The 13,805-nt window shown below is 36.1% G+C and overlaps 1 protein-coding gene across 1 annotated transcript in view; it reads left to right on the top strand.

The window, feature by feature from the left end:
* Nucleotides 1-13,805, top strand: part of GRID2 (glutamate ionotropic receptor delta type subunit 2) — a 1,380,265-nt gene that overhangs the window by 984,632 nt on the left and 381,828 nt on the right. Inside the window, exon 9 of the mRNA XM_081109363.1 lies at nt 4,505-4,606. Within this exon, the coding sequence (XP_080965489.1) occupies nt 4,505-4,606 (102 nt within the window). The remainder of the gene's footprint in view (nt 1-4,504; nt 4,607-13,805) is intronic.

Raw genomic sequence — 13,805 nt, 5'->3', positions numbered from 1 at the left:
CAATAAAAGACAGAAAGAAAAGCAAAAACACAACCAGACAAAAACAACCTTCTTCACATAGCCAGGAAGCCAAGTTAATGAAATTTCAAACAGTGAAAACAGAAAAGTTGTTAGATAAGCCTCTCATTTGAACCTAAGTGAAATTCTAATTGTAATTAAACGCTATGCCTGTCAATCTTGCTATGCTGCAAGGAATACGACCCATTGTAGATACAAATTCAATTTGGATCTATGTGAATTCATTTTTATTGCCTATGATTGGAGGAAGAGTTATTACAATCAAACAGAACAGCTTGAAGTGAACCTCTGGGAGGTGAATGGATATGAACAGAAATTAAAGAATCTTAAAACCTGAGAAATCTTTCAAAAAGGTGTGGATAATCAACATTTCCTTGTGTGTTGCTGATGTTTACTTCATCTTTGGCCTTTCGTATACATTTTGAGAAGCACTGTCAGGCCTTAGAGTAAATAAACTATGTGCCATGCTTATATTTACAAATTTGGTCACACAAAGTAGAGATTTCCAGAAATATTTTTTTCAGAATATCTTGTCCACTTCATATTTCTACTACTTTCCTTATTTTATTAAGTGCCTCTTGATAAAATATATCCCAGTGGAAAGAGAAGAACCTCTTGATACCAAGCTTCCCCTTCAGTAAAATAGTAGTGATACCTTTCTCATAGGGTGTTTCTGAGAAGTAAACTAGTATCAGCAAAGCTCTATGCACTGTATCTGTGTCATAATAAGTTTTATAAAAATAATGATGATTTTGACTTTTAAATTGTATTACCAAAATGTGAAATCATTAGCTATTATATTGAGCCAGCCATTTAACAGTTCTGAGTCTGTTTCCTTGACAATAAAATAGGAATAATATCTTCTCTGCCTACCTTAAATAGATCAAGTTGACAAAAAGAATGTTTAAACTACAAAACAGCACCACAATTAAAAACACTGAGTCTGAACTTTAAAAAGCACTAGTTTAAATCCTAGTTTTCTCTCTTAGAAGATATGTGACCTTAGTTGGGTACTTAGTTTCAATGCTTATAATGTAATAATGATAACAGTACCTTCTCATAAACTTATTTTGATGCTTAAATGAAATCTTGTATGAAGAGTTTAGTACCATGGCTGGCATATAGAAAGTATTACAAAAACTGTAAAAATAATTGTTCTTTTCTATATAGGAAATAAGTATTACTTTATTTTCTTAATACATTTTTGTTATACCCATTGTTGATATCCGATGAATGGATATATTTTATTTCTAGTTTTCCAGAGAATTTGTATCTTAAACTTTCTATACCTCAAAATTTTTTCTCTGAAAATCCTAGTTCTTCCTGTCCACAGCTAACGTTCTGCTAACATTAAGTATTGGAGTCTGTGCATATGAAGAACTGAGTTAAGTAAAATGAATCACCAAACCTAAAATACAGACTGCTGTTACTTAGAGCAGGAATAACTTTATAAGTGATATAATCAAAACACATATGAATCTGATAGAGAAAAATAAAGAAAACAAGAAATAAATGAATGGAAGGAAAGATGGAAGAAAGGGAAAAAAAGAAAATAGAAAGGTGAAAAACCTTCATCAAGCAGAGGAGAAAATTATGTCTAATAATAAATGTGGGAGAATCTGGCAAAAAAATTAAAGTACATAAGTACTTATATCAATTTACTTACTTGACCACCATTCACACACTTGATATTAAAAGTAAAACTTTAAGGAAGGACTTCGATTGGCTTAGGTCACATGCACTATCATTAGCAATTGCTAAAGTCAGAGTCATGAAAATATTGGATCATTTGGAACACTTTTCTAGGGTTAAAAAAGAAAACTGTTCTCCAGAAGTCCAAAGGGATGGGTGTGGTTGGTCAAGACATGGCCACTGGAAGAATCAATGGGAATAAAATAAAAAGAGAGGGAAGAAACATCAATATGGTACAAATAATGCTTAAGTCATTGCCTAGGTCTGAAGACAAGATATATCTGCCTACTTTACCTACTTCAATTACGTTTTATTATTAGTTCAAACCCCCCAATGCTAGAGTATTTTAGAATTTTTAAACCATTGGCTGTATTTAGTTATGTTGAAGGGAGGACAGAATTAAGAAGCTTGAAATTATACATTTTAAAATGTTTGTCCAGAGCGCCACTGAAACAAACTGCTCATCAAGTTTTATTTATTCCAGTGGTAAATATTTTGACTAGTCAGTACACCAGAATACTGTGGTCAAGTTTGGCAAAATATATGTCATTTATTTGGGCAAATTGACAATACGTCTACAAAACTCTAAATAAAAACAAAAACTCAAAGGGAGAAAACATATGAATTTCTCTGTTTACTTTGGCAGCTTAGACATATTTATCTCTGAACAAGATGATGTAGTAAAAACTATTCATTCAACTTAGAATTAAGCACTATAATTATAAAATGGATAGTGTTAGGTTTGATAGAGCAGTTGAGTTGATACCCTTCCCCTGGGAACTGGCTTTTCGGGTCATTTCACTATGGACATTCCCTTTGCTGAAGACCACTTTTCACTTGCGGTGATCACATTTCATTCTCTCCCCTCCGGGTATGCATAAAGAAGTCTCTGCCCAGAAAAATCCCACCAAAAGTCCTTTCAAAGCCACTGACTCCCCTCACAGCGCTGGAGCCATCCGGGCTTAGCCACCTGGTGTGCAGATGATGGAATAAATTTGTAATCCCTCACCACTCCGGCCTTGTGCGTTTCTCCCTTGGCAACCTAACAGATAGCACATTAGAAATTTAGCTCCTCTCTTAATATTGTAGATCACATTTTTCATGAATACTATTTGGTCTAGGAAAATGAAATCTTAAAAACGTAATTAGAAAAAGTACATATCAAGGAACATAATTGAGGATAGAATTTGGTTGACCTCAGAAGAGAACAAAAGCTCAAAAGAAATTTCATGAGTTTTTAACATTGGCAAGAGGACTACAATATCGCTGATAATTAGACTTCCAACACATTTGGATTTGCTAATTGGATCTGTTCTAATTAGACATTTTGTGTAATAAAGAATGACATATCATTGTATGAATTTAATGTGCTTTTACAGTTGAAACCAACAAATCAGCAGCATTTTCCAAATTATTTTAATAAGAAAAATGCTGACTTTTTGTTTATATTGTGGCATCCCTTTCTCTTAAGATATACAGGGTGGGGTAAAAGTAGGTTTACAGTTGTGAACATGCAAAACACAGAGTTTATTCTTGTATCATTATTTATTAATTATTGTATTATTTCCCATATGAACAACCGTTAATCTGCTTTTGCCCCTCCCTGTATTTTATGCACTTTAGTTTTCTTAATTGAACTCCTTTTGGGGAGCTCAAAGAGAAACTACAGTTTTAATGCAAAGCACCTAAAGCATTTATTTGTTAGGAATAGTTGCCAGTGTATTGATGACTTTGGAAACAGCAAATAAAATGCAGTACAAGGAAATAAATCACAGTCTTTAAAAGGAAGCAGCAGAAATCACCATGTGCCCCTACAAACCATTCAGTTACTCCAAACGTCTCTGAATATGACTGAAGGTTGGTCACATTTTCAAAGCATCCAAATGTGAAAGCTCATGGATCTGGCATCAGGATTAATGGCGTGACATTTCTCCCCAAGATACACATTACAGCGTTCTCTTTGCAGCGTTGCTTCTCGAGCAGTTATCTGCTCATTCAAGTCACCGCATCTCTCTTTTCTTCTTATTTCCGAATTGAGAGTCATCCATTTTTATCCTGTTGTGATTTATAGGTAGTCATTTCAAAGCTGGTAGTCCTCAGAGTTTGATATTACAAGAGATAAGAACTACATGAAGATGTAAAATTAAACTAGTATTTTGAAGAGTAAAGAGCAGTGAATCATGGCAAGACTAAGGGGAAGGCTGCTGCCAAAATTACCCAAGTAAATTGATAGCACTGACAAAAAAAAAACACAAAACAAATTATATTGTTTTATGTACTGTGAATATTTGAAATCGACAAAGCCATATACATGACTTTTCCTCAAATAAAAGCAGTAATCCTTTTAACCACATTAAAAATCTTCTTGTTTTTCCCCCAATAAAAGCAGTGTAAGATGTAATTAAAACCATTGAAACTGTAAAAAAGCTAACTTGTGCAGTAATTGATCTATTAGAACTGACATTATGCTAGAATTACATGCACTATTATTTTTCCAATTAGTGTATTCCTGGGACTGTTATTGGTGTGTTTGTAACGTCTCATGAAGTCAGATATCTTCAACAAGTCTCCTAAAGCACGTTTGGTCCTGTCCTACGCCCTGTGATAATATGTAAAAGCAGGAAATAGTGTTTTTGATCGCTCATTTGCTGGTAAAAAAAAAAAAAGCCTGCAGAGGACCCTTCCTGTATCAGTTATTCCAAGATCTATCACAAAGTTCTCTGGAGGGTCTATATACACAGGTGACTGGATTGTTCTTCAGGCGGAAAAGTGACCAAGCCATTTTATCTTCCAGCTTGGGTGCTGGAATCCTGTCACAGGGCTGAACGGGTCGCTGACTGACAAGAAACTGGAGAATAACATGCGCGGTGTGGTCCTCCGCGTGGTGACCGTGCTGGTAAGTCTGACCTGAGCCTTGTGGTTTTGGCTTCTAGAGGTTAATTTATTCTTCATTTCTTTATGTGTTATTAACTGGTGTCATAATCTTAAAAGAGCTTCAGCAAATACTGGCTCTGCTCTTTCTAACATATTCTCAATGGTTATGTTTTCTAGCCTTCAATTTATGTGGATCAGAATCAGGTTTTTGCAGGCTCTTCTTTAAATTGCACTACTTTTTGTCAGTCACCTTCATAAACCTTTTAGGCTTGAATTCCCTCCTTCTACAGTTTCTTACACATGGTAAAGTGAAGGTATCCCTCAGGCATTCTCTCACTGAAACCCTAGAGCCGTGGTCGGCAAACCGCGGCTCGCGAGCCACATGCGGCTCTTTGGCCCCTTGAGTGTGGTTCTTCCATAAAATTCCACGTGCGGGCGTGCACGTACAGTGCGATTGAAGTCGGTAATTTGTGGAAGAGCCGGTATTTTGTGGAAGAGCCACGCTGAAGGGGCCAAAGAGCCACATGTGGCTCGCGAGCCGCGGTTTGCAGAGCCGCAGTTTGCCGACCACTGCCCCAGAGTATGCAAAAATGTAGGTAATTGTGCCAAAGGTTGATTTGATCAAAGTTGTAATTCAGTAACACTGAAACGTTAGCAGTAGACTAAGTCAACACTTTTTCAGTTAGGATCTACTTCAAAAGAAAGGCCACCCAATTGTTTAATAAATATTTATTGATTATCAACTGTATTCAAGTTCAGTGCTAATTACTGGGTAATGAACGAAATAAATATTATTTTGTCTTTTAGCTCTTATCTAGTGATTCTGTGAATATTAAACGGGTTATACTTATGAAACCTGTACTGTAATTCCATTCACTTGTTAGAAAAACCAATAAATAGTAAATTTTATTAATTTATAAATTGTTTTCTCCCATAATAACCATAAAATGAGACAGTAACAGAATTATTCTTAAACAGTAAAACTCTCAAATAGGTACTGTGTAAATGCCATAAAGCATGAACACGTGCGCTCCCCCTGGCTATTTCAGTGAGGTTGGCCTTGTGCTACTTTAGAGTACATTTTGAAACATAACAGTCCATAGTTCTTAACTTTTTTTTCCTTCAGGAAATGCTACTTGTTTTTTAATGATATGTGGGAAAGTATTTCTTATAGACTAAAACAATTGCAGAATTATGCAGAATTAGTAAACAGGAGAAGCAAACTGTCTTTTTTATATGTTGATGCTAATTGGATGATTATCAAAGTTTATAATAGCATTGGCTGCCCTTTGTGCATTGTTTAGTACAAATTCAGTAGACTCACTATATTTCATGGTATAAAAAAAAATCTGTGATAGTCTCTATAAAAGGATATAAATGAGTAGTTTACCACCCCTCCTTATTGATGCTTACAATTTATTACTGGTTATTGTTTTAATATGATTTTCACTTTTTGGCAAATAATTAAACTATGAACAAACAAAATCAAAACTTAAATGTGAAGGTGCTGCTATATGTACCCAAGGGTATAGATATGCATTTGCATTGATGTGTTAATACTGGGGAAAAAACACACAGAAATTTAAAGTGCAGTAAACTATTAACAGTCTGTTCAGTAGTGATTAACAAGAAAATGCAACTGACAACTGAAATAAAAGACAATATATATGCTTTGCTTTTGTCTTTGAGATTCATATTTTAAGGCAAGTTAAACTTGTTTGGTCATTAAGAAAATATTTAGTATTAATCATATGGTAGACTTGGTAATCAATAATACCTATTGTATTATTCATCTTACAAGTATATCCATACCTCAAGGTAGGTATATAATCTGGTTGGGGAGAGACACATATAACAAAAAAGCTAAGATGTATTCTCTGTTTACTACGTGATACGTATTCTACTAATTTGTTTGCATGTATAAACTTATTCAGTTCTCACAGTATTTCCAATAAATAGATAGTATTCTGATCGTAAGAATGTGGTAGAGGAAAATGAGACATGCAGAGGTTGAAAAAAATGTGGAAGATTACAGGGAGAGTAAGTAGCAGAGAGTTGGGATTCAAATCCAGGAAGTCTGACTTCAGATCTCGTAACCTCCTCTTAACATTATATTGTAATCTCTGTACTCCCATTGTGATAAGTGTGAGAATTGACATATTTATAGGATTTTACTTGACTTTAGAGTTGGAAATGCTTAACTCTGAATTAGATGAAAGTGAGTTATATAGGGAAAGCCAATTATTTTAAATTTCTTTACAGGCTGAAAAAAAACATTGCTGTTTTATACAAGAAATTGTGTTGCTTCATACAGTGTTAATGCCTCTATGCCCCAGTCTCACCTTTATGACTCATAATGGTCTCTGTTTCCTGCAAGCTCAGCCATGAACAGATCCAGAATATGGTCTGTGGATGGAAGTATAGAAACAATCTGTTTCCTCCAAGTCCTCTGAGATGCAATATAGATTTATCAATTAGGTGCGCAACTGAGTAAAAGGTTGTTACACTTATTATACTCCCACAGTATACAGCCACTGTACTTAATAATTTTTCAGTCTTCCTGGTTATTCCTGTAATTCCTACTTGAATGGAAACTAACCATGACCTTCTTAATTGTTCCTACAAGCACCTTTCAGGTCTAGTTTTTAGTTATATGGTCTTATAAGCTTCTTCCACCCAACACTGAGGATCACTCTTTCCTCAGCCCACCCAGCAACTCCAATATGCCCACTAAATTTGGAAATTCAGATTTGTTCTATATTTGACTTGATTTGGCCACTCAAACAGCACCCCCGTGGATTCCAACACTTGAGAAGGGAGAAATAGATGGGAAGGACCATCTGTAAAACCTCTGAGGAAAGGTCTATCAGCCTTTATTTTGTTCTGGCTGCAGTCTAGTCCCAGTTACACACACACACACACACACACACACACACACACACACACACCCTCTTTAATTCTTAGGAAATTTATGCTACCCATGACACAGGTTAATAAAATCAATTTTTCTTACCTAAGATTTGAAACTCCTAATGTTATCACTGTTAACGATACTTCATTGACTTGAAGGAAATAATCTAATATTTATCTTAAACTAAATAATTCAGTACTATATTGTTTATGAGCCTATGAGCAAATCAATGGTATACTCAGAGGGTTGATTGAGTATAGTTGAGTAAAGGGATTATTAACAGAGAATGTAAATACAGTAAAGAAAATCAGCACGGGAGGTTGAAGCGCCAGGCACTAGATACACAGCAAGCCTTGACAAGCCTGGTGTCTGATGGGACATTGGGAGGGAGCAGTAGTAACACACCTGGCAGTAGCTAGACCATAGGAAATAGACCACCATCATAGCTGTGACCTTTGGTATAGAAAGGGGATAGAGAAAGATAATGCCAAAACCACAATCAGGCAGTGGGAAAATGGGGGAGGGGTTATCCCAATGTCACTCCTCCTGTCTTTTCATCTCCTTTCATTGTCTGCAGTTGCAAATCCAACTTTAAATCAAATGGCAAGAGGGTCCAAGTAATGAAGACCATGACGGTCAGCCTCCCAGGTCACAGAGTAGGACAGTGAAGAACACACTCAATCTGGAGGGAAAAACAGAGAAACCATCACCAGCATCAGTATTTGACCTGACCTGTTAAGGATTTTACATTTGCTGACTAATTTAATCCTTACACAAAATATATAAGAGGTATACAAATTGCATGAAAAGGGTGACAATAGGGCAGAAAAGAATAAACTAAATTTCCATGTCCATATAACTAACAAGAGCCAGATAAATTTCAAGTGCAGAGATCCTACTTCCAGAGGCTATGTCCTTAGCTACTGTGATATTCTGCCTTTGACATCAGAATGACTTTGTATTAGGCTTAAATTAAATATGATATAACTATTGAGATTGCAAACGTTATTGGATTGGTAACTTAGGAAGATTTTTCTAAATGGCATCTGTCACATAAGAATAAATTTGTAATCAACCATCACCAAAGCCACAGAGATGTCTTAGAAATGGAGGAAAAGCAAGAAAGAGAATAAAATCAGACCCTACAAATTTAGTCTCACTGTTAAATTATTTGTTTCCATATTTGGCCTACGGATCTCTACTTGTTTGTTGCCAGGTGGGCTAAGTGTATTACTACAAAGCAGTTTTTAAGATTAAATTTTTTTCCCTTTTAACTTTCTAAGTGTACATGTATGGATAGCCACAAATGATTAATTAAATCACTGAATTTTTTTTCATGGCAATTCACAAAACAATATTGGAAACATCACTGAATTATAAACGTCTTCCTAATAATTGAATACTTACAAAATGGAAAGAAATTGGCAAAAAGAGAAAACAAAGGCAGGCTTGAGAAGCTATACTGTAAGAAGGACAAGATATCTGGAAAACATAAGCTGGCATATAGAGAGCTCAGTAATTAATATTCCTATTTGTTTCATTGGATTTTGCTTCAAACAGATACATGGCATCTCTAATAAAACATGAATTCACTCACAAATTCACATAAGAAATATGTATTGTATCTCCATGTAGGTACTTGGGGTACATACAAAATAGACAAAGTTCTGATTTTTGGGAGTCCGTTCTAGCAGGACATCTTTTCAAGCTCTCAGAATATTTTTGAAAACATGCAGTCATTGTTGTACGTTAAATATATAGCACAGTATCCCTTTGCCTAAAAGTATCATAAAAGTAACTTTGTATAAATATATATATATACACTGTAATTGGAAATTTATGGTAAAACTGTGGTGGTAATTGTTTTGTATTTTATAAATTCAAAACATACAGTTTTTCATATTTTAATATTCCTGAAATCAGGATGCACCTTTCAGTTCATGTCTCCTTGCTATTAGAGTTGGCAGTACTTTGTTTGTTTTTATTAGTGGTAGGTAAAATGATTGTGTATCTTATAATTGAAAACATTTTAGATTAAATAATGTATGGATGGTATTTTCACAAAATTAATTAAGTTAATGGATATTCCTGGAAAGTTAAATTCAATAAAACTGGGCAAGAAGCCATCATAAAAAGACAGACTACTTAAAAGAATATATCCAGAAGAAAAGAAATAACAGTAGGAAATGAAAGCAATTTTTTTTTAAAAAAAGGAGAGTAATAGCAATGAAAAGATTACTTTCTAAACTGAAATTGCCACTAGAGTCATGGAAAGATAAAAGTAGAAAGTACACAAAAGTAGCTTATTTTAAACTAATTCAACATAAAGCAACGTGCAAACTATGTGTTGAGAGAAAGATGTTTCCTCAAGCAACTCACCACAGGAAAGGTGTAGCAGGAAGATGCCTACTGAGTTCCTTTAAAAGTAATTTCCTTTTTCTAAAATATTTCTCGCTTATTAGTCTTCTTGGAATTTTTTTTACCAGATCTTATTTCCTTGTGACAATATACATGTTATCTAAGAAAATAGAAAGGTAGAACAGTATTCTATAGTACACCTTAAACTATTAGCCTGGATTTATTAACTATTTGTTGAGCATATATTGTAAGCTAAGCATTGTGCTAAATCTCAGAAAGGCAAAGATAAATAAGATGTAATTCCTGCTTTCAAGGCATTCCACATAAACCTTTTATCAAAACTATTTCAGTTCTCTATCTGAAAGTAGAACCTGTGTGTGAAGGCCTCAGAATTAAATACATTTTGGAAAGGCTGGGAAAGAATGATAAAGTTGAAAGAGAGAGAGGCAGAGAGAGAGAGAGAGTAGATACTACAGTCTTTTTGAGATCTTCATAGTTTTAAAGGACAATTTAATTTAATTTCTTATAATTCAATTAAATTTTCTCTGTAACTCTCCTTTTTTATATAATAACTAGAGGCCCGGTGCATGGATTCATGCATCGGTGGGGTCCCTCGGCGTGGTCTGCAGGGATCGGCTGAAACCAGCCGTCCAACTTCCCCCGAGGGATGTAGCCGTGTGCCAAGCGGTAGGCCACTGGGGAGGAGCCCAAGCCCAGGCCCGGTGCTGCGCTGCTCCCTCTGATCCCAGCTCTGCTGCACCCGCTGCCACCACTCAGTAAGCTAGCTGCTGTGAACCCAGCACCTGGTGCCCATCAGTCAGCTGAGTGGCACTCCTGCTGTTGGGAGCACACTGACCACCAGGGGGCAGCTCCTGCACTGAGCGTCTGCCCCTGGTGGTCAGTGCACGTCATAGCAACTGGTCAATGGGTCGACCAGTTGAATGGTCGACCGGTCGCTTAGGCTCTTATAAAACTTTTATAAATATAGATTGTATTATTGTTAGACTCCCCATCTAAACTATAAGTACTAATAAAATACAAAGTCTCACAATGCCTGGTACATAGAGGCAGGTCAGGAAATATTTTTTTAAATAAACAAAATTAAAATGTTTTGATAACCTGAAGGGGGGTGGGGAGAGAGAAAAAGAGAAGGAAAAAAAGGGGTGGGGAAGGAGGAAAGAAATAAACCTACATGTGATTACAAAAATAAGAACAAGATAGATACAAGACTATGCCTGGTTAAGTACTCTTAGGATTTTTCCTTCTTTGATTTCCATCCACTAAGTTCAAATTTCCCAGAGAGACGGCAAAGGATCATTCAATTATTAAGTCTCTTGACATAGTTGATATTAGAAAATAACTTCACCCATTCACAGTTGTTGCTGCAAAGGGACCTGGCCCTGAGAGGATTTGCCTAGGACCAGCTGGTAGTGAGTGGATTCTTGACTTCATGCAAGAAAGATGTCACAATATGAGTCCAGGTGACTGAGAGTACGTTTATTAAAGCTGGAGACAGTGAAACAAGGAAGGGCTTACGATAGAAGAAGCAACAGGAGAGAACCTAGACAGGGTTGGTTTGGCTCATCGGGAAGTCAGAGAGAAGGGGGTGTTGGAGACAGGTTCAGGGGATTAGCTCAGTATGAGCTGCTTGATGCCCATGGCTCACTTGATTACAAGTCTGGTGGGAACCTTTTGACTTTAGAAGATGCATGCCTGTGGGGGAAGAGAGGAGGTGGGAGGGAAAGGCTCTGGCATGCTCCTGGGAAGGAGAGAGAGTTCTGGGCCCTTTGCTTTGAGGGATTTTAAAAGCTGGGAGTTTAGGGGAAGATCTCAATATTCATCAGCTTTTCCAGGTGTGCCCTTTCAGGGTCATGGTCTCTATTGATTGGTCAGCACCAGAGCAGAGGGTCATTATTCAATGCAGCTGGTCCTGGTGTCACCCACCTGGTCTTGCTGCTTTTCCGGGCCTGGAGCTGAAATATAACTGAGGCCTCGATGTTATTTCTAGGTAGGTGACCTTCGTTATCTGCTGCAAATTGCTGGGCCAGTTTGTTCAGCTACCTGTCTCGGTTTCCTCATTCTACTTGCCAAGGAGTTCTCCCAGCTTCTTACTATCCTGCCTCACAGGCAAAGTAGAAAGCTTTTAATTCAGAATATCAAGAATCATTATTGCTAAATAAAACTACATTTGATTAGAACTTACAAGTACTAAACAAATTAGTAGAATATTTTAATATTCTCTGGGTCTTAGAAGTAGTCTATTTGTTCCACAATATTTTCATTTCCATGTGGACTGATATTTCATAATTCATGTCCCCACAATCTGTGGAAAGTATATATAGAATTAGACAAAATCAAGAAGATGAATAAAGGGGGAAAAGAGTAAATTAGAGTACAATTGTGTATGTCATGATCTTCAAAAACAACCAAACAGCTATTTAAAAAGAAGAAAAGAACCTACCTCTTCTCTTTTAAAATTTAACCTGCTTATGTTAAATACAGGTCAAAGTAAATTCAACTTTTTTCACATTAAGAAACATGAGGGCAATAGGTTCTCAATTTTTACAATACACAAGTAAGTATGACAGATATAGTAACTATGTATATCAGTGTAAGATCAAACAACATACTTAGTTTATTCTGGGTATACCATTTAACAAAAATGGAAATAATATGCAATTAACTTTCTTATTGGAACTACTTCAATCTACTTTGTTACTTTTTCTTCACCTAGTCTCCTCACCTCAACACATTCATACTAAAAGGCATTTAACATATATTGCAAAGAGTACTACATGTACTATCAAGTTTCAGTTTTTCTACCTAAAAGATCATTGAGCTTATAGAAACAAAGGAGCTATTCTGAACCTCAATTTTTCTGTCTGTAAAAGAGGAATAATAAAACTGGCCACACAGGGTTGTTATGAGATTAAGTTATGTGAAAGCAGTTAGTGAATTGCAGAGTGTTTTTAAATATAAGATGTTCTTATATCTGTAGCAAAAAAAAAAATGTGTAAATTAACTAAAGAAAAAAAGCATGAGTGATTATGCAAGCATAATTAATCATAGTCATCAACTTTAGATTTTTTAGGGAAATTATTTTAAAAAGCCTAAGACAGACAAGCAAACATAAACTGCAGAATCATGACTTTTAGGCCCAGTCTCTGTTAAAATAATTTTAAAACCGGCTAATGAAAACCACAACAACTTTCCTGCTCATGAAGCTTACGCTTCCTAGAGGAACAATGAACAGCAATACCTAGTACCAAAACAAACAACAAACAAAAAATCTCCAAATTATAAACTGTATAGATTCCTAAATGTGTGTCAGTTATATTATCTCACAGGAACTGTGTTTGGTTTTAGGCTAGCTTTAAATAGACTTCATATGTTAATATAGAACTAAGATAATTCTAATAATAATAGTTTGAGCCCGCACAGAAGGTCAAACTTCCCTGAGGTCTCAGCCTTTGAGTGTCTGCACCCTAGAGGCTGGGAGAGTAAGATTGATAAGAGGCGCTACTGGCAAGGAGATGGCAAGGGAGTTGATGGCAAGCTCTGGTAGCTCCCACAGCAGTGTCTGAAGAGGGCTCCTTTGCAAAAATCAATAAATACTAAAGTTTGCTTCAGGATCCAGGTAAAAAAAAAACAAATGTGGCTTAGAAAATTTTCCAGTGGATGTTATATAAAATAAACTGAAAATTGCAAAAGTATGGTAAATGTCGCCGAAACCGGTTTGGCTCAGTGGATAGAGCGTCGGCCTGCGGACTGAAGGGTCCCAGGTTCGATTCCGGTCAAGGGCATGTACCTGGGTTGCGGGCATATCCCCAGTGGGAGATGTGCAGGAGGCAGCTGATCGATGTTTCTCTCTCATCGATGTTTCTAACTCTCTATCTCTCTCCCTTCCTCTCTGTAAAAAATCAATAAAATATATTAAAAAAAAGTATGGTAA

The sequence above is a fragment of the Myotis nattereri genome, assembly GCF_964212035.1.
Source record: "Myotis nattereri genome assembly, chromosome: 1".
Classification (NCBI taxonomy): domain Eukaryota; kingdom Metazoa; phylum Chordata; class Mammalia; order Chiroptera; family Vespertilionidae; genus Myotis; species Myotis nattereri.
The sequence above is the reverse complement of the archived record's forward strand: the minus strand, read 5'-3'. Positions and strand labels throughout refer to the sequence as shown.